Genomic DNA, 22,548 nt, shown 5'->3' on the forward strand with positions numbered 1-22,548 from the left:
AACTCGTTTGCATACCCATGCAAACAAGATGGCCGGGGGTGGGATTGAACTCGGGTCTCCTAGCTGTGATGTCTGCACGTTAACCGCTCAACCACCGTGCAGTCAATAGCTATATTTTTGCTATTTTTATTTATTTTTGCCACAAAGGCAGTTTTGAATGATCGCCCATAGTTGTCGAAAAATGACTGAAAGGGATGATTTTAATGAAACATTGGTGTGTTTATGTTGACTTATGGTAGTATTAACTTCCATCAGAATATGTCGGGTGTTGTTGCAAAGGCAGACTTTAGGGTTATATCAATGGAAAAAGTAATGGATAAAAACACAAAATCAAACAAAAAAAAGTTTTGCCGAAAAGACAGGTAACTGTGCAAGCAGTGGTTGTTTTCGCTTTTGTTGACAACAGGGTATGTTAACGTGAGTCAGCCAGACAGAGGAGATGTTTATTTAAACAGTGGAACCATTTTCGACTCCTATAGAGCAGCTACACACAATAACCCGCTCAGAAAACTAGATCTTCCAGAATTTTCTTTGATTTGTGCCTCCTGCCGAAATTGTCTGTTAATTTATTTACACTCACGGCCAGCCTCCGGTCCCGCGAACTGATCTGTGATTGGTCACACACCCAAAGTGCTTCTTAACTACCAACAAACCCCACAGTGAGTGGGTAGGAGGTGATAATAAATGAATGAAGTCTTTGGAGAGCTAATTGTTGTGTTTAGAAGTTACTGGCAACTATGATCTAGTTGCTGGCTCCCTGACTTACTGTGTATGAAGTGAGAATTGACCGATACATCAGCCGGCCGATATATCGGGCCGATATTTGCGTTCTTTACTTGAATCGGTGTCGGCCGATATGCGCGTGGGTTCGCTGATGTATTTTTCCGCCGCACGATTTACAGACAGGCCGTCGGGCAGCTTTGTGTTGCTGGAGGACCCTGCTACACACGCAGTCGCGGTACCCCGCCCCCACTGGTGTATATAACAAGTGTACGTTTTCAACTTTTAATTATCCTCTAACAGTTAAACTAAGTTGAAATGGGAAACAAAAATGCCTACTGCATGCAATGTATGTGTTTGAGAATATTGCGGCGCTCAAGAGTCTTTTATAGCAGAGACCACATTTTATTTCAGAAGTAAGAGGAAATACCTTGCTTTTCACACCATACACAGTCCATCACATTTCACTGGGTGACCGCTAGGCATAACAGTTTAAGTCAGGGTGTGACAACAAGAAATCCCCAAAACAATGCCGTTGCATACACACTAAAAAGCGTACACTGCCTAGAGTTAGAGTTACGACAGAAATGTTTTGCACATGGTTGAATATTTATTCATTTTAAAGTTGATAATGCCGTTTAAATGTGAGGTTAAGAAAGCTGATTCCTACTGTGTTCAGTGTTTACATTTCAATAAATATTTGTTTAAACTTGAGACCTGTAATATTTGTTATCATTGTCATTTTTTCATGTAAATTGAGGGAGCAAATATCAGCCCAAGTTTGCTTGGGCCGATAAGGGTGATGGAAAAAAATCTGCATTTCCGTGAAAAAATACATGTCGGTCGATCCCTAGTATGAAGTGGTAATGTTGGCACCGCTGGTGCGGTGGAGTTCAGGAGAAGCCGGACGTGTGGGCTTGCCTCCAACTTTGTCTGCAAAAGTGTGCAAATCGCAGCATAATAAAACTTACAAACAATAAATCCTGTACTATGAATTGTATGGCCATAGGGGCGTTGACATGTCACTAATTTACATTTTGAGTTTGAGCTTTACTTTATATATAATATCATTGAACATCAACACTCATGCTTTCTGTTATTGCTGAAATGGGTGTCAGATGTTTTTTTTTTTTAAACCTTGGACAGTTGTCATGTTTTTGTTTGTTTTTAACCTTTTTTTCACAATTAGTGAAATGTGTGTGTGCATACACACTAAAAAGCGTACACTGCCTAGAGTTAAGGTTTTTTTGCTGGCTCAAATGTCAGCGCTTCAGTCCATTGATCTGTTTTCTATACGGCGTGTCTGACAGCTTGTGTTTTGAACAGCTCACACTGGGAAAGAAAATACACCTGGTATGACTTTGCACTGTCAGGCTGTATTCATGTGTGTATAAAGTGAAACACTGTGTGTGTGTGTGTGTGTGTGTGTGTGTGTGTGTAAAGAAGGAAATAAGCAAAGTGAACAGCAATATCCTGATAGAACCTGTGTGTTTATGTGTACTATGTGTGATGAGAGTGACAGAACATACTGTATTGGGGGGGGGGGGGGGGGGACAGACAGCCTCACTGCTATTTTGTGGGGCAGGCTATCAGGCCGTGAGGCAGCAGGGAGGGATAATAACAGAAGCTGTTACATTCTTGTGGTTTCTCTGATTTCAGCGTGAGGCAGGGGGCCGACTTTGGCTGACTCACAGCAGTTTGTGCTTGCTCTGTCTCAGCCTCAGTGCCAGCAAAAGTGCCAGTTGTGCAAGAGGACAATGCACAACAGCTCTTTGACACTTACCTATAAGAGACACATCATCAGGACAGGGTCTTCTCTGCATATGTTAGTACTACTTAAGCATTAGCCTCGCAGCTGACTAACTGACTTATTGTTCCGCTTCATCGTTTGAGAAGACAAATTTGTTCCTCGGGCCATTTAAGGGAAAATCTTTACTTTAAGTCCTTTATCTGAATATTTTTGTGCAGTTTATTTTTACCGGGTTATTGAGTGAGTGTAGCAATACGCAAATCAAATTTCCTGGTGGGATGAGTAGACCTGCCAACATGCACGCTTTTTACACTGCTCTTCTGACACTCCCACAAAGTCCCGCACACGGCAGACATGCTTGTTCTAAATGCTGCAGCAGGGGCAGAGCTGATCTGCGTTTTAAAGCAAGTATCGGCAGATGTCAATACCATACTGATATGGCTCGATACCCATCTGTGGCCAATCGATTGTAGCACACGTAGTGTAGACCACTCTTCCAGATGGTGTACAGCCCACTTTGGCGAATGCCTTGTCTGTTTTTGGACCAACATTTGCAATAAAAGTGACTATTGCAGCACATCAATTACTTCCAGCTGCAGTAATACTCTGTTTTATTACCATCGATCACCTTGCTAACAAGCTAAATAGTCTACGAGTTGTTGTTGCTCAGACAGTTGATGTCACATCACAAAAAGCTTTAAAAACAGGCGTGTCTAAAGTGCGTCTCATGGCTGCTTTTGTTAGTGGCCCCAGCACATTGTAGAAATAGAATTTAACAAAACAAAATGAAAAAAAATTGCTAAAGTCAAGCAAAATACTTAGCTGAAATATTGATCATAACCATAACTAGTAGCACATAACTTTTCTGGGTGTTCCTTTGTTGGATTAATTTTGTTTTTCCTGCACAATAACAACTCTATTGTTGAGTTAAATTTGCCTCATTGGCTCATTGCTGCCTGCGTTTCAGTCGTCTTCTGCATGGTCAGAAGAATTTTAACAGGCCTGGATCAGCATTCAAATCTCTTGAATCCATTGTGTCAAATTACTTTAAATAACATACAGTATATTTGAATGCACACTACAGGCACATCAAACCCACATTTGTAATGAGGCCAGTTCTATACCATACACTTCAACTATTTTTCAACTGAACCGATTCAGATTTTAATTGTGCAAATCGCAGGCCTTTATTTCATACCAATATCTACACAATAAGCGATATTAAAAGACTGTTCTCATGGCCAGTCATTGCACTGGCCACAGTCAGACTGTTATTTGAGTCAGAGTTGGGTAAGCTCCTTAAATGCCACGCACTATTTGGTGTCAAAGCTGTGCCAGTACTGAGAAAATAAAGGCTGCACTTCTGAGTCAGGACTTTGGCCTGGTTGAATGATGCCAGCAGAAATAAAGCTTTTCTAAGAATGCCCGGTGCTGGGAGATTTGCATCAGCTGTTTGAGTTAAACAGAATAAGCTGTGCATGCACCTTGTAATTTGCATCCTGCACAACGTGTCCAAGAAGGGGGGATTACTCAAGACACAATATATAAATCAGAATAAAAAGAAAATTACAAATCGCTTTCTCTGTCGTCTTTCCGACCAATGGCTAGCACGGAAACGTATGGGGGGTGGTTTTCAGGTGAGCCCACGCTTTCCTGTTTACTAACCACAATGTGTTCCGCCCACCTACATCTTGTCAACTATTTGTACAACCAGTGGTACAAGACACCTTTCCCACACAACTCTGTTGTGTTACATGAACTAACACATTTACTGTAAATAAGCCTTTTACTTATACGCCACTATTTGTACTGACTCTTCTATTTAAATTGAACTAAAAAAATAACTTATCAATGAATCGGGCTTCAGTGGAATTATTTATTTTGCATAGCTATCCTGATTCTGACAGCTAAAAACACCCTAACCTGCAGTCTACCAGCAAAGACATGAACAATTTAATGAACTGGATGACGCTGTTGTGAGTGGCTGCAGTGAAATTTCACTAATTTTCAACAAATGTATGGGCAAAAATCAGTTGAGTGCGCATTTAGTGTTTCCATTGTAAAACATCCAACTCGAGCCACCCTGCTTTTGTATTTTAGTTTGAAGTTTAGTTTGAAGTTCAGTGTGTTTTGAAGGGTTGATCATCCGCATTGTATCACCGTGAATAAATCAGATTCCAAGGCACAAAGGTTATGGTTGTGTTAAAGTACGGTTTCCCAGTTACATTAGATTTTGGGGTTACTAGAGGGTACTAGAGGTTGCTGGTTCGATCAGTATGTGGATCCTTGGGTTAGTTACTAAATCCCCATTTGTTCATGATGCTGCGTCATCAGATGGTTAACGTGGTAAAAGTGCCGAAGCTCTGCCTTCAAGGTGGAAAAGTGCTATCCAAGTGAAAGTCCATCTCCCATTTTAAACCATTTAACAGATCCAAAAAGGAGTAGGAAGAAGCTGATCTTGTTTAATCCTACACCTTTTCCTATGTCTAAAGATATGGATAATTTATTCTCCTAAGACTCACCCCAAAATAAACATACTTAAACATAGTCAGATGTTATTAAGTTAAGTTCTGAAGATTTAAGTGCTGTGACAAAAATAACAAACACATGAGTAAAGTTCACAGAACTTTCCCCTGAGGATTAGAAAGCTGCTTCCTAGTATTCCTTTGCCAGCGACCTCTTGATATTGTTAGTTCCGACCTAATTGTATTTCTCAGCAAAAGGATTAGACTATGTTCAGATTTAAATAACACAGGTGACAGTTTGTCAAAGTCGGCAGAAATTTGATGAGATTTCTGATTCAGGGCTCGAGTCCAGTGGCCTGAGCAGTAAACCTGTGTAAAAATAAGACTTCTGGGTCATTCTGAGGGTAGAGGGCATTTATAAAGCAACCATGCAGTTCATGCAGAAAAATATTCCACTCACTAATGGACCCAAGTATAAGTAAGTAAGTCAAATGCATGTACATACAGCTCCTAGTTGTATTCAACAATTCCAATCTTAACCATTCAAAATGACTTTCTTGATCATGTTGAAGGCAACTACAGTGGTACAGTCATCCCTTGTTCATTGTGGTTAATTGGTTCCAGCCCCGACTGGTTAAGTGAATTTCTTAATGTAAATTATAAATGACGAATGGATGGATTTATTGTTGATGTGGATTTCCCGTACAGCCTAACGAGACTGAATTCAATAGTGTTTCTCACCTTCTTTATCAAAGTGCTGGCACTCACAGACTACTTTGGCCCCATGTTGGGCTCAATGAAAAAAATGCACAATGAGTTAGCAACATGTAGGGTGTTTTGTTTGGGCACTTGATTCTGTGGAATGATACAGTACAGAGGAAACTGACTGGTGTTACATACCATATTATACGAAAACAGAGACAATTTGGGCAACGTTTTTGAAAACTGGGCATTGGGGGTTTGATTTTACCGTTTATCTTGTCACTTTGTGATTTAGTATTGGAAAAAATGTAAACTCATTAGACCCACACATATATTTTATGATACAAACATCAACACAAATTTCTTTCCCTTGTCTTTGCATTATAACACGAGAAAACGTGTTAATTTCAGATAGCTTACAGTGCTGTCATTGGGATACACCCACTTCGATAATGAAGACCTCTAAAAATAAACCTCTAACAACGTTGCATGGTTTGATATACACGGTGTGATCATGCATTGACACGTACACTGATAATAACATGTAATAGTTGCAGTATCTTGCCATATTTTGATGATTTAAAACACTACCGAAACTTTTCCCAAGGCGCATTAGGCGATACTAGCTAACGAACACGATTTCTAAGCTTACCGTATTTTCTGGACTATAAGTCGCTCCAGAGGATAAGTCACACAAGGCCAAAAATTCATAATTAGGTAGAAAAAAATATACATAAGTCACACTGGAGTATAAGTCACATTTTTTGCGGGTAAGTTATTTTCCAAACTACTTGACCAAAACAGACATTACGTCCTCTTGGAAGGCAAGTTCTAACAATAAAAGATTGGAGAACAGGCTGAATAGGTGTAAGATATGCTAACACAATGGTTATTCAGCTACACAAAAAATAAACATGAACAGAAAAGGTGTCCAGTGTTTATGTAACATAAACAGGTTTTTCATTTATAAGTTGCTCTGGAGTATAAGTCGCAGGAACAGCCAACCTATGGAAAAAAGTGTGACTTATAGTCCGGAAAATACGGTATATATGCATAGTTTTGATGACTTTTTTAAACAGTGATTTGAGAAATTGTGATCGAGTCGTGAAATTTGAAGCGCAAACTGGTGCAGGATTACTGGATGACATTTTTGTTTAAAAAATCAGCCCTTACAGTATAAATTGATGTACAATTTCTCCTGTTCTTTGCGGTGTTAACACGCAACATTTGCAAATCTGTAAAGTAATTAGTAGTTTGGTTTGACATATTCGAACATTCTTTCCGCTTCAGTATACATCACATATCACAATTATGTTCCAAAGGAGTAGGAAGAAGCAAAGCATACCACATTTTGTTCATTTCCCATGCAATATGTTCCTTTTGCCAGTTGTGAATGTGTTAGCATTGCTATGGCAATATAATTGTGCGGTCATTAATAGTTGCAACAGAGTCAGGTTCTAATGTATGACCCCTCCATAGGCTGATGCATGCATTTTATTCATGTATTTGATGAAGATCATTCCACAGGGTTCTGTGAAGTTCAACTTTGGTGTTTGCGTAGCTGTGTAATGCATTTGAAAGAGAAAACGGAAGCGCTAATGCGGGACCTGCTTCAGACAGCGTGTGGCTTGTCTTGTTTTTCCGCATATGTCCACGTGGCTAAATGCGGTGCAGGGCACAGCCAGCTATTTTCTGTGCCACAGTCCAACCACAGCAATGGGTTGCAGCTAACAACAAGAGATTTCACATTGAATTGTGCAGTTGAAATAGCTCACTGGCTTTTAGTAAAGAACCATAAAAGAAGACATATCCCATGTTGCAGGAAAACTTCTTACTTTGTTTTAGCAGGGTCAAAAATGCCGACTCCTGTCCCAGCTGAATTTTGGCAGGGAGACGGAACCAGATTGAACTGGTCCCCAGCCAATCACGGGACACATGGAGACAAACCAAATCAAACCATCCACACTCACATTCATACCTATGGGCAATTTCGAGTCTCCATTTAACCTAATATACATGTTATTTTTTTTTAAATATTTTTTAAAAGGCTTTAAAAAGAAGGTACATATTAAGTGTTTTAGTTATTATTATCACATACTACAGTATTAATTGGCCCTGTACCCTAGAAACCGCCCATGAATGATACGGGAAAAGGCCGAAATGATACTGTGTCAAAGCCCAGGGCAGTGATACTGATAAAATATAGAGTTTAACCATGTCCAGTATCAGCCCCCGTAGCTGTCCACTCAGAGCGCGCTGCTCTGGTATCGTGCCCGTGAAACAACCAATCAGAGAACAGCGCACAAGCGTGAACACACAGCGTTTGTTTTGCTGCCGTCTGTGCTCTGTCAACATGTCAGCGGTTGACACTCACGGCGAAAGACAAATAGGGAAAATAGCAAACAGAATATTAGAAATGGAACGTTTTCTCACCATTAATGAGGAGGACACTCTTGAAATGATCGAAAAAACTAAAAATGCAAATACAAGTCGGGATTAACTTTCTAAACTCCGCGCATGTGACAGGAAATGTCACTGTAACTATAAATATTCCTAGTGCTTTTCCAGTCACCAAAAAACCCAAACTTGATCAATGGAACTTTAATTGTCAGACATTGATAAGATAAGACTGTTGATAAAATATTATTGTTGAAATATTTTTGCAATTATTGTGTTTACACTGTTTATATAACACATGTAATAAACTGAAAATTTTCTGGAAACAAAATGGTCTTTTGATTAAAAAGTATGTGATAATAAGCTCATGATTAAATAGTATGTGATAATAAGATCATCACATGGTTTGTCTGGTATCAGGCCCAGTATCATACCTGGCCTGATACCAGACAAACCATGTGATAACCTGTAAGTATCGACACCTCATCCTTTGTTGTTACATTACGCCTTTTGCTCTACATTTCATTTTTTTGGTTTAACTTTATTTCTACCGTGAGCCACGCACAGTCCTCTATTTTTTTCTGTTCCCAGTGACATTGAAGGCAAAGCACACAGACATGCTGATGAAGCTGTAAAGAACCACCTCAAACATGAAGTGTTATTATGGCCAAGGGATCTCCTAACCACCTCGTTTTGCTTGATTCATTTGGTTCAAAGCTCCTTTATTCCGTGCATTGGACTTGGAAACTTTTCTTCCACTTCCTGGGGAAATTAAAACAAGTGCTATTGTTGGCTCCCATGCTTAACAGGAGTTACAGTCTCGCCATTGTTTCAACTTAACCCTCCTGAGTTTCTCTGCTTGGTAATTTCTTCTGCTCTGTGTCATTGTCTATGTGGAAGTTTACAAGTTTAAATGTGACTGTCTGGCGGATGCAGACAAACCCATAGTTCTGTGTATCCAGACTGGTTGCAAGTACCGCATAGGGAGCGTTCACATCGTGTGTTGTTTCACTGTTATGTCTTCTTTAAATAGGACATCTATGCACTTTTTAATGTGTTTTCTTAATAATTACCAAAACTCACAGTAGTGTAAGTTCCCACATAGGTATTTCTGTAATTGACCACTTGTGTGTATGAGGCCCAGTTGAAGCAACACTGATGCACTTCCTCTGGGAATCTTAACAGCTATCGTCTCATTTCTATTGTTCCAAAACAATGGAATATGTGGCGCATCTCTTGAATAAATTAGGATATAAAAAGAAATGTAAGTAAAGTTCAGCCATTGAAGGGACGTTTTATTTTTGTAGTGCAACTTTTCTTCATTTAGAGTGAGGGAGAATAATAGTTCAAAGCTTTCAAAATGTTGTGTTCATAATATACTGCACTGTGAGCCGTGGAGCAGTTGGGATTGTGCTGTGGTCGGTGTGCATGGCAGTGTGCGGCAGTGAGGGTGTTTTATGTATGTATTTATATGAGCGTCTTCCCACAGACAGGAAAATGTTGCAGGGGACTGTCTGTGTTTACGATAAGCTGAAAGGGGTGGAAGAGCCCACCAGTGAACAAGACTGCCGGTTTTTGGGGCACACACACACAAGCACATTCCTGCCAGTTTGTAAGCTCTGCAGGAAGCAATAATGTTAGCGTGCTTCCGGCACGCCAGAGTCTCCTCTCTGGGGAATGTGGCTATCCTCTGCAGCTCAGCAGAGCAAAAAGAAGACCACAGCAGAGCACAACGTTACGAGGAGTTGTTGAGAATAGAATTATTGAACTTTTTTACCAAGTATTTTTATGTGTTTGTTACTTAAATAATTACAACAAATATATGGATAGAGGAAAATGTGGGGATAAATGAATTAATCATTTTGTAATAAAATATAAACACATTCATTTGACCCCTTTAGAGGGAAAGACAATACATTGAAAAGTGCCTTAACTGAATTAAAATGATCAATTAATCAGTTTCATTGTTTTCAGTCAAACCAGACCACCCTGCTAGCCTGATGTTGACATTCAACTCCAATTTAGCTCCAGAACCTTCCCCTATATCTCTTCAATATGCCTCACACTTTAAAGTATAAAATGTATAGCTATTCAACTTTAATGAATGATCATTTAAGATGGTCGATGAACAGTCCAACTGTTCATCAATCATGAACAGTCCCATTCCAACTGTTCATCAATCATCTTAAATGATATATAAAGTTATATAAGTTTCAAACTTCTGCATCTCACAGCAACTAGTGCGTTCAAAGGGCAAAAGTGCAAAACCCTAAAGCTTGTAAAAAAAGCATTAAGGCAAACGTGTAAAAAACAATGGTGGGTGCATTTTACCTATATGATATTGAATATTTATATTTGGATCACATGTGTTTTCTACAGAATAAAAAAATAGGCCATTTGACCAAAAATTCCTGACTTTGCTAAATGGCAAATGTGTGCGAAGGTTTATGTACTTTCCCAGTGTGTGATGCATTTGTCTTAAGCCGGACGGCACAAAACTGTTAGGACAGGAAGAGAGCAGTGATGGCGAAACAGCCTATGGGGACAGTCTGTGTCAGACCTCATCATTTACGTATCCCACTGTGAGCCTCCTTCAGCGTGCTTCAATCGCTGCCTTCCTCTCGTCCCACTGTGCTCTGCTCTCGCAAACTGACAGGCAAAGCTTTCAGTGGCATCACGTGCATGTGTCTGTTTGCATGTCTTTGTGTACACAATGTAGCCCTGTGTGTGCGTCTGGCAAACTGGAAATTTTGATGACACTGAAAGAATGCTCACATTTGCATTTAAATTTCACACCTGCCAACTGTCAACTGCATGTTCAATACAATTTCTGTACATAAATTCATTAAAAACTTGATTTTCCTCAATCTGATATTGACAGGGGGTATGAGTATTGATTATATTGGCCTGCATCTAAAACCTCTCATATTGGCACTCTGATACAAGCATGCTGTGTGTATTTTTTTGTCAGAAAAAGACATGAACCAGTTCCCTGTGGTAGCACAGAACCAGGGAAGTTTAATACAACCTAACTTATCACACATTTGAAGTGGTGTTACACAGGAAAAACTCACTGGATGACAGGAAGTCATTAGCTGTAACAGAAAAGAGAAGCAGCTTGTCGGTGGTGGTTAAAATTGGGTTTAAAAGCTTAATTGAGCACCTCCAACCTCGATTTATTATGTCTAGCCTCCATACCCTACATCAGGGGTCTCAAACTCAATTTACTTGGGGGCCACTGGAGCTAGGGTATGGGCGAGACTGGGCCGCATCAGGTTTTCCAAAAAAAACAACAACAACAAAAAAACGCATTTATTAAAAACAGAAAAATGAATAAACTTTGCTTTGGTTTCGATTTTCTACAAGAAAAGCTCTGATAAAACATTCCACTGTTCTCAAATATCTTACTTTTTATTTTTCTACACAAAATAAGATGAAAAATAAATAAACAAATCAAGAATAAAGAAAATCAATCAATCAGTAATAAATAAAAATAATAATAACAATAAAACGGCAAATAATAAAAACTTAAGAAACCACATATAGTTGGTGGGTAGACAAATGATTTTTTTCAGATTAAAATTAACAAAGCATTATTAGAGCCCTGTAGACATGACAAAACATGACTATAGTCACATTTATACTCTTTTTATTTACAACATATTGCGCAACTGCAGGGTCTTGAGACACATGCTAACTCGCAAACTAGAGAGCTAGCAACATAAACGGTAGCCTTCAAGTTATTTACTTTAAACTTAAATAGCCAAAAACTTGCCACTTCCACACGGATAGGGAGGATAACTATTAACAGTTATTTAACCTTTAACATGAACATTAATCAAACGTAATAATTTTTTCTGGGTACATGATACCATACAGCATCCATATCAAACTTGCGCGGGCCGCACTAACATTAAACTTTCATATCAAGGCGGGGGCCTCAAACTAGTGTCCTGCGGGCCACATTTGACCCGCGGGCCGCGTGTTTGAGACCCCTGCCCTACATGCTTAACGAAGCAACAATGTTCCATTTTTCCTCAGACCTTATGCTGCAGATCGTTGTTGTCTTTAATATCACTTCATCATGCATTTTCAACATTCTGCACTACAAAATAAAAAAGTGATAAAAGTATGTATGATTTGGCAGATATCGTATTGATATTGGTAGGATAATATTCAAGGCTGTAATATCTGTATCGAATTGGAATTGAAAAAGGTAAACAATTGGGACACCCTTTGAACTTGCTAGAGAACTAGTTTCAGCGCATGTCTCCCAAGTGGCAGTGCACCAAAGAAAAGGAAAGCCAATGAACATCATAATGCTCAGAGAGAAGAGACGCGGCCACCACTATTAGCCACACTTTTAGTCTCAATCGCTCGACTGTCAGGAGAATCGTTAAGGATAAAGATTATGAATGCTCATGAATCCTTGACGGGACATGGATTCTGTGTACAGTTCCAAGGAAATCTGGGAGTAGAAGTATCTTTCCACACTAGACTGGGACAGTAATATCATGAAGGTAGACATTTTTGCAGGACAACCACAGGGATAGACGTAAGGCATGGTCATTTTTCCTACTGTTCAGGAAAAAAACTGTCATGGCACTAAGCCTGGGACAATAATAAATAAATTAATCACCCAGTAAATATAAATGGATAATTTTTCCGCCATCTAAGCCTGTCAAGATAATCAAGAAATCAATTAACCACACCGTAAATAAAAATGAATTCAATAATTTGGCTGGCCTGGATAAATTGACAAGACAATGACGTAAAGTAGCACAAAACGTTGGAACTTTTCACCTGCCTTGATTCCCCGAAGTATAACACCTCATTCTGCACCAAATTCATTTTGCTACATCCAAAACATGTACTTTGACCAAACACCCACAAAATGGTACACCTCATTAAATGTAAACTGCGGATTCCACTAGGGCTGCAGCTAATATTTTAGTCATCGAGTGTTCCACTGAAAATTTTGTTGACTCTCGTGATTGGGAAAAACATTTTTTCTTGGTTAAAGAGCAATAATGATAAATTCACAAGACAAAAAAAAACATTTCAGATTACATTTAAATGAAATTGTATTCATTTCATAAACACTAAATGACAGCTTTTACTTAAGTTGCTGTCTCGTTGGTAAATGTTTATTCAATAGTTCAGTTCATGTGTTTGGAACCAGATACAATAGACACAGACATTTATTTTGGATCAAGGTAACACAACAAAAGCTTAAGCCAATGACACCAATGGTCACGTAATAATAAATTGACAAACAAGTAAAATGAGAAAAATCACATTTCTGCGTTGGAGTTGCTGCAATCCACACAATCTACACAAAATGTTATGGGTGGCAATTGTGAAAGGTGTGTACATCTTACTGTAGAATTATTGATCCGTCAGCCGCCCTGAGCAGGTGTTTCATGCTGGGATTTCATTGTTGCAACACGGTGGCAACGGCGATACAGTGGTGCCGCGGATACAACAGATACATGTCATGGTGTTCTACTTCCTCTTTAGCCACATTTTCTGGGTTTTTTTTTCCCGTTTTTTTTTTTTTACATTTTGTTTTCCTTCTCTTTCATTGCCTTGTCGCTTTCTCGAGCCTCTTTAATCTTACCACTTCTTCAAACACACACTCCCTCCTCCTCCTGATCTGCATGGGTGACTTAAGTGCGTTGTTGATGCGAGCGATTTCTCAAAGCGGAAAAAATAGATTATATTTTGTAATCGAGGTACTTGAATTATCTCAATTATTGCTAAAAGAGCTGACGTCTGCATTGACGCACAATGTCAAATTCAGAGTATTTTCAGGCTATGTCTTTGTTTTTTTGTATATTCAGACTAGTTTTGGTCGATATGAAGCAAAAACTCATATGCCCATATATTTGGGTTGAATATATATATATTCAACCCAATAATTATTTTTTCCACAAAGTGAGTTTCGACAAAATCAAAACCAAATATCACTTAGGGGTAAATTTAGTTTAAGTTCCGACTTACACTACTACTCCAATTAAATCACAGTCTCTGAACAAACTCTTTCCTAACTGCGTTGTCGAACAATGGAGGTTTGACTGCACTTTGACTTATTTCAACCTGTTTATCTTGAATTTGGTGTAAACGGTTCCCCTGGTTTTGTCTCATTAATGTAACGTTGTTAACTGACGCATGCGTTGAAAGTTTGGCCTGATTAATATGTGTACATGCAAGAGGGAACTGGTTTCCAGTCACATAATCCTGGTATTGCACGGCGGACGAGTGGTTAGCACAGCTAGGAGACCCGAGTTCAATTCCACCCTCGGCCATCTCTGTGTGGAGTTTGCATGTTCTCTCCGTGCATACGTGGGTTTTCTCCGGGTACTCCAGTTTCCCCCCCCCATTCCAAAAACATGCTAGGTTAATTGGCCAAATTGTCCATAGGTATGAATGTGAGTGTGAATGGTTGTTTGTCTATATGTGCCCTGTGATTGGCTGGCCACCAGTCCAGGGTGTACCCCACCTCTCGCCCGAAGACAGCTGAGATAGGCTCCAGCACCCCCCGCGACCCTCGTGAGGATAGGCGGTAGAAAATGAATGAATGAATGAATAACCCAATCTAATAAAGGTAGTTTTCAAACCAATTGATGCAATAATTCTTTTTGGTTTGAGTGTATTTAAACGTACTGATGGATGTATAGTCTTTCTTCTGAGCGCTATGGGGGGAGGGGATGCTGCAAGGATGTGCATCACAAGCAGCTAACATGGACCATTCAGCATGCATACAAACTAGGGATCGACCGATATGTTTTTTTTTCGAGCTGATGCCGATGCCGATTTTTTTCCATCTGCTTTTGCTCCCTCAATTTACATGAAAAAATGACAATGATAACAAATATCACAGGTCTCAAGTTTAAACAAATATTTATTGAAATGTAAACACTGAACACAGTAGGAATCAGCTTTCTTAAACTCACATTTAAACAGCATTATCAACTTTAAAAGGAATAAATATTCAATCATGTGCAAAACATTTCTGTCGTAGTTTAAGTTCTATAACCTTAACCTCAGCCCATGCACTTGGCACTGGAAAACGTACCCTCGTTGTGATTCACCACTCTTGCAGTGTGGGAGGGGTACCGCGATTGCGTGTGTTGCAGGGTCCTCCAGCAACACAGAGCTGCCCGTCTGTAAATCATGCAGCGGAAAAATACATCGGCAAACCCACATGCCTTATTGGCCGATGCCGATTCAAGTAAAGAACGCAAATATTGGCCCGATATATTGGCCGGCCGATGTATCGGTCGATCCTTAATACAAACACTAATATGCTCACACAGCCCTTTGGACAGAGCAAAGCAGCTCCTGACGACAGGGCCATGACTCTTATGGGGATATCATACAGTATGCCTCTGGTAATGATGGATCACCTATGAAGGAGATAAATAGAAAAGGCAAAAAACATGTAATAATACAATTTAATCATCCACCTTTATACTGGAAAGGTTCACTCAAAATGCTCTTTGTCTATGAACCTTGCAAACATGCATACATAAATCCATGATTGATGAGTTTGGTGTGGAAAACCTTCAGAGCCCTGACCTCAAATACCCCTTTTTCATGTGTGTTTTTGGCTTACATTCCCAAGGTTTTGGCAGAGCTTTTGTTAGTGATGATTACGTCGCCTTAGGGATGCCGAACAAGACACCTTATTTCTGGTTCTTGCCTGGCTCCAAAAGGTTGCCGGGCCTAGAGGCTATATAAGGAACTTGCCTTACAGGATGAAATTGCCTTGTGAAAACAAAGTACTGTGAGTTTTGGTGTTAGGTGTGTAAACCAAGATGGGTGAATAAACAAGCAATGCTGGGAGCTTTGTCCGTCCACATCTTTATCAACACCACAAGATTCAACATATCAAAGGGTAAAATGAAATCTGCAATATCATACGATAAACAAAACCGCGCACAACAACTGAAAGAATCACAAAAGGATATCATACAAAAACTGGGGCATTTGACTGGACTTGCCCTGGCAGACCTTGCTTGGGGCGATCAATCCCGGAATTTGACCGTCCAGTTACACAAATGTCCAAAAATATTTTGCACCTCCGGCCACAATCTCTGTAAATCAATGTAGTGAATGATGAGCGCATATATATTCAATGGCTATCTGTAACAACTGTATTCCTTTCATTCGCATTCATACTATCATGAATTTTAATTTGGAGAGCAGGAATTGTTTGCACGTCCTGGCAGAGCTCTTTTGCTTCCAACCAACCTCCCATTCTTTTTCAATTTAGGTTCATTTCGATGTATTTGCTAGTTGCTGCCTTTTAAACCCTTTAATTATACAGTTAAACCTGTGTTCCGTACGCCCCAGTTTATGTATGATTAGGTTTTCAGGAAATATTTTTGCCAAATTTCTGTACATTGCCTCGGTTTCTGTACAGTCATATTGTACATGACACACTGGTCTGTTTGCCCTGTACTGTCGTTCTGTGAAATTGATTGCCCAAACAAAGACCACACTCGCTGTCTGCATTTTAGCTAAACAACACGCCATGGAGCCACAGAAAGTTGCGAGTGCCAGCAATTTCATAAAGATGAGAAACTCTATCAAATTTGATCTTGCCAGAATGTACAGAAAGTCTGTATCAGCGATAAAGTACCATGCATTTGTCAATCAGATTTATTTTGCTTGTCTTCCGCATCTAAAACTAGACTTATTCTCTATAAAATGTGTTTTTGTAAATACATTTGGGTGTCTGGGATGACTTAAATGGATTTACATTATTTCTTATGGGAAAATTGCCTCTGTTGTTTTCGTCTGACCTTTTTGAAACTGTAGTTGAGTATGCGATGATTTTCAGTGTAAACTTTGGTTCGATGAAGGGCTGTGCTTTGCTGTGTATATATCCGATGTTCTGAAGAATGATTTATCTCCAGTGATGAGCTGGCTAACATGAAATTGCAGCAGCGCTAAAATGCTATTTAAGAAGTCAAACTCTCTGGATAAAGATGTTGAATGAAGAGAGAATATTTTGATCTATTGCTCACCATTTTTGTTCTTGTACTGCAACGTCGCACTACATTTGCTTTGTCAAATTGGAGGAATGTGATCATATTTGGTATTTAAGTTGCTCCCCATAGTTGTGATACGAAAGCTGCCTCTAGCGAAGTTCTGTCGTACTTGCTGGCTGTGTATTTTCCACATTCCCTCTGAGGGAATCTGCTGTTTTGGGACTCAGAGTGACATTCTTTAGACATGAAGCACTTCATTTGCTGCAAGTCCTTACTTGTACTGTACATTCTTAGCCTAGTTATGTTGCAGTGTGAGGGAAAGGCACATAAAAATCCCGTATAGATGCTGCTTTATTCGAATCTCACTGTCAGCCTGCCATAATGTACTTAATGGACTTTACTGTAAAGAATGTTTGTTCACAAATTCTTTTAAATGGCATGTTTTTCACTCATCGCTTGTTCCTCCTTCCTGGTGTTTTTTTTACTTTGCAGACCCTGGTAGGAGCGTGATGAGCGCGCGCTTCCGCTTGCCTGCTGGCAGATCCTACAATGTCCGGGCGACGGAGCTGGAGCGAGACAGGCACCACACACAGGTTGTGTGCAACGTATTGCTACTGGACAACACCGTCCAGGCTTTTAAAGTCAGCGTAAGTATTTGTCTTTCATTCAGATCATTCCGGTTTTTGTCTTTATAGAGATGCTCAATATTTGCTTTCTTAACAATATTGGCAGCATCTCTTCCCTCACTCTTACGTAATGACTACATTCATTCTCCTTTTACTGTGATGCCGCTGGATACGGCTCACAAATAAGACTAATACAGCAATATGTAATGCTATTTCTCGAAAAAGTGCCGAGTTTCTTGTCAACATTTTGTCTCGACAATATAATATTCCAAAATTATTGATCAGTGTTCAACTATTTTAACATGTCCCCTCCCTGTTAGTGTTTTTCTAGGACACATTTTTCCTTTCCGATACCGATAGCCTTGAGTATCGGCTGATACCGATATCAATCCAATCAGATAACTAAGCACTAAGCACTAATCATATACGCTTGTATTATTTATTCTACTTTTTTATTTAAAGGTTTTGCTCAAGTGATATTGCTCACTAAACAACAACAAAAAGTGTACTGATAGGAAACACTCATTTTCAATTTAGATTAGATTAGATGTACCTTTATTCGTCTCTCAGTGGGGAAATTTACATTGCACAGCAGCAAAGGGGACAGAACCAGTTAAACATTTCAAAATAAACAGTATAAACAGCCTAAACTAAGAACAGTTTAACAGTTTTACCCAGGATTATATACAATACAGTTTCCAAGATTATATGGTTATGGTAATGGTAATGGTTTTATTTCATTTGAACATGCATCAAATTAATTGAGTGCATCACAGAATCAGTTCACAGTTCCACATGTCCAAAAGGAGTAGGAAGAAGCAAAGCTTATTAAATCCTACCCCTCCATCTGGTACTTTTACAATCAGTAACTGTTACATTTGTTCACTTCCTGCTTTCCATAATACAGTTTAAGGTTTGTTTTTTTTGTTTTTTTTTAATAATGTACCTCGTACCGAAGTACGAGGTGATATGACCATCCAATGACATAATGGGTACCATAGTAAGTGTCAATATACTGGTGATATATATAGCACATCATGACTGGTTCAAGACTCTTCATCCTTGTATTTAGCAAACATCAACTGCTTGTATTGTTTCTTGAATTGGCTTATCGTTGGGCATTGTTTGAGATCCTTACCAATCCATTCCATAGTTTGATTCCACATACTGAAATGCTATGGCTTTTTAACATAGTCCTAGCATATGTGTTATAAGTGTTTCAAATTTAGTTCTTCCCTGAGATCATATTTCTCCTCTCTTGTAGAGAAGTATTGGATGACATTTTTAGGTAATTGGTTATTTTTAGCCTTATGCATTATTTTAGCTTAGCTTTTTTAGCTATTTTAGCCTTATTTAGAAATAAGGAGTTACTCTGTAGGCGGCATTATGAATTATCCTTACTACCCCTTTTTGCAGTACATTTAGCGAGTGAAATATGAAATATGAATGAGATATATGACCAATATATACACTATGGGATCTTCCTAGTGAATTAAATATGAAGCATTAAGAATATTGCACATGGAACTTCATCAAGTACTGCACAGAGAATGGATCTATAGAATAAATATACTGGATATAAAAGTATTGCACAGATGTACATAGCAGTGTAGACGTCTATTGCGAGCAGTGCTGGTTGTACGGTCTAACAGCTGCAGGAAGAAAAGACCTCCGATATCGCGCCTTCACACACTTGGGGTGAAACAGTCTATCGTTGAAGGAGCTGTTAATTGGTTCCATTCCTGACCGTGATAGATGAATTTTCACTTTTCTGAAGTGACACACTTTTAGCATAGCAATATACCGAGTTAGCCTTCTATTTATTTTTTCCTATGACGAATAGCTTTGTAATTTTTATGGTGAAGAATGAGCCAAAAACTTACCACTTCCACATGGAATCGGAGAACTTTTTTTTTCCCCCACATGACTTAATGCATGGAAAGTCTCATGAAAGTCTCATTACTGATGCCTAGTACAGACAGAATACTGCCTATAACTTTCAATGTGTTGACTATAATTGGCCATAGTAAACCATGAAACTGATCAATTAGTATTATTATTGTTATTATTATTATGAATTTATTTTTGAAAACTCAGGCTAGAGCGAGGGAGCAATGTTTGAAGCTCAATGTAGCGAGGGAAGACTTAACTTGTTTCTACTGATATCAGACCTAGTATATCCCATTATCAATATTGGAATGGGACCCCCCATGTCCTACAACAGCAACGATACAAAGCTGCACCTTTTTATGTGGCACAAATATCCATATAAGAACAAAGTAATGTGCAAAGTATGAAACTTGAAGGTTATGTTCACACTGCAGGTCTGTTCCGATCTCGTTGCGTCTTTGTACGTATGTGATTTTTTTTCAACGTCAGTGTGAACAGTACAATTCAATTTTTTTTTCACATTCAAATTCATTAGTATAAATCCGATGTTTGTGATGCAACTGCAGTATACATCATTGAAAGACGTGTATAGCACAGCAATACACGTCTGAGGCTGAGTATTGAGGCTTTACTGGTACTCACAGATGTAGGCAGCCATGTAATTCAGTTCATTCCAAAAACATGCTAGGTTAATTGGCAACTCCAAATTGCCCATAGGTATGAATGTGAGTGTGAATGGTTGTTTGTCTATATGTGCCCTGTGATTGGCTGGCCACCAGTCCAGGGTGTACCCTGCCTCTCTCTCCAAGACAGCTAGGATAGGGTCCAGCATGCCCACAGCCTTCGTGAGGATAAGCGGTAGAGAAAATGGATGAAATTAAGAGTCTGCTCTGGCAACATCTCCCCATTGTATCATAAACATTTTCACTACTTGCTTCCCTTAGTCTTACCCTATACTGCATCTCCTTATGCTGCTTGAGATTTACTGGATGTATTTTGGCTGGTTGCCTTCCTACACGCATCCTACGCTTTTGATTTTTGTGGAGTGACACAACCTGGCTTCATTTGTGTTGGTCTGTTTACATAAAGTTAGGAGGATTTATTTGTAGCCTAGCCATCTATCTCACTAGATGTGCTTGTTTGTTTCCTTTAATTCCTCCTTTTGTTTCTTTCTACAATGGCTACAACAGAAGGACACCCCCTTTATGACTCACACAATTTTTCAAATATCAGAGACAGTGATGTCCCCCACACACGTTGTTGTTGCAGGTGGTTCTTAGGCGTGTTTTCAGACCAGTCCTACGCCTTTTGGCTATTGAGCTTTTTCCAACTTTTTTAGAGGGAGAGAATGAAATCACAAATTGCATGTGCCAAACACAATGTAGTTGCATGTAAAAATAATTTAGCAGTATCACAAAGTAGAAAATAAATGTCACCGTGCATTATCATCCTCCTCGACCGCTCTGCTTCCTGCTCACAACTACCCCCCCGCCCGCCCGGCCGCCTCTAGCTGAATGAATGACTCGGTCTCTGTCAGTGTCATTGATCAAACCCTTGCAGCCGCAGTAACTTCCTGGAAAGACCAGCCACCCTGAGAGCAACAATACTTCTATTGATCCGAACCCTGACCAGCCTTCATTCTCGTGGGGAGTGAAAATCCAGAGGCACTGACTTATTGTCATGGAAACGGAAGCATCAGCGGTGAAAGGGGGGCGGTGGTGGTTGGGACAACCTTGAAATAGGACTTAAAAAGCTTTGTCGATGAATGACCCTCCTCTACTAACCCATTTTAGAAGCAGGCTCAAAACTGATCAAAATATACATCCAGTTTTGGTAATACTTCAAATAGCTACTGTGTTTTGGTCTGTGGCTTTGACTTCACAAACTTTTGAAAGTTTATTGTCATCCCAATGTTAGTCAATACACTCCAGATCCAACAAGGGTGAGACCAAAACGTTTTGAGTAAGCAATCTGTTGAAAACAAGCATTTAAAGTAAAATAAGCTGTTCATCAGCTGATCAAATGTTTCAGATCACAAAGAAAAAAAAAAAAACTGTGGATTGAACGTCATTTTCTGTTAGCATGATCTCTTGGATGGCAAAGGCACAATGGCTTTCTCTCGTTGAACATGGTCAGATTGTTGAGCTGCATAAGTAAAGCTTCTCTCATCGTGCCATTGCTGCTGATGTTGAACGTAGTAGTAGACAGTCAATTTAAACTTCTTCACCGTTCCTGAGGGTTATGGTACAAAGAAGTCAAATGGAAGACTCAAAAAATGTCACCAGCCCAGGGACGGACGATCCAGTTGGCTGTCCGTCAAGACACGGGACAATTCTCAGCCCGTATTAAGGTCGATACTGGTGCCGAGTGCACTCCAATAACCATCAGACAGCATCTGCTATTGAAGGGTTTTAAGAATGGAAATGTCTTTAAAGGCCGTGTGTCCTTCAATGCTAAAAATTGTCTGTTTGGAAAAGCACAAAACATGGGACATTGAAGAAAGTTTTGTTTTCTGATGAGAAAAACCCCCATGAGGGTCCTGATTAGAGGTCTACACGGCTGTGCTTTTCCTTGGCCGCCCCGCCCCACAGCCGTGGCACGACAGCCACAGCCGTCCACAGCCGTGGTGAGATTTCAGCGGTCGAACAAGTGCAAAAATTAAATTACCTCTTTTCAGCTCAAGATAGTATAAATTGTGTGAAAAAGATGATATAAGGAAGGATTATGGACAATATAGGTGACCTTTCAAGAAACAAATGAGGCTATCAATATTTTTTTATATTAGTTTTCCATAGCCGTGGCCACATCCGTGGCCATGTTCTTGAGATTTCTTCAGCCCTGCCCGCCCCGTTAGCCGAGGAGTCCGGTCAGCCGTGGGGCCCAGCCGCTCCGTGTAGACCTCTAGTCCTGATGGCTGCGATTTTATACTCAGGTGATGAACAGCCTTTCATTTTAAGCAATAAATTGCTTACTCTTTTTTTGTCGTTTGATATACAGTA

The 22,548-nt window shown here is 39.5% G+C and overlaps 1 protein-coding gene across 3 annotated transcripts in view; it reads left to right on the forward strand.

Moving 5' to 3' along the window:
* ptpn4a (protein tyrosine phosphatase non-receptor type 4a) overlaps positions 1-22,548 on the forward strand; it is a 68,910-nt gene that overhangs the window by 9,566 nt on the left and 36,796 nt on the right. For all 3 annotated transcript variants that reach the window (XR_009131609.1, XM_058081461.1, XM_058081462.1), the window contains exon 2: positions 17,526-17,680. Coding sequence is in view for 2 of the 3 variants with exons in the window: in XM_058081461.1 (XP_057937444.1) it covers positions 17,543-17,680 (138 nt within the window). In the remaining variant the exon portion in view is untranslated. The remainder of the gene's footprint in view (positions 1-17,525; positions 17,681-22,548) is intronic.

Source organism: Doryrhamphus excisus, chromosome 9, assembly GCF_030265055.1.
Source record: "Doryrhamphus excisus isolate RoL2022-K1 chromosome 9, RoL_Dexc_1.0, whole genome shotgun sequence".
Lineage (NCBI taxonomy): Eukaryota > Metazoa > Chordata > Actinopteri > Syngnathiformes > Syngnathidae > Doryrhamphus > Doryrhamphus excisus.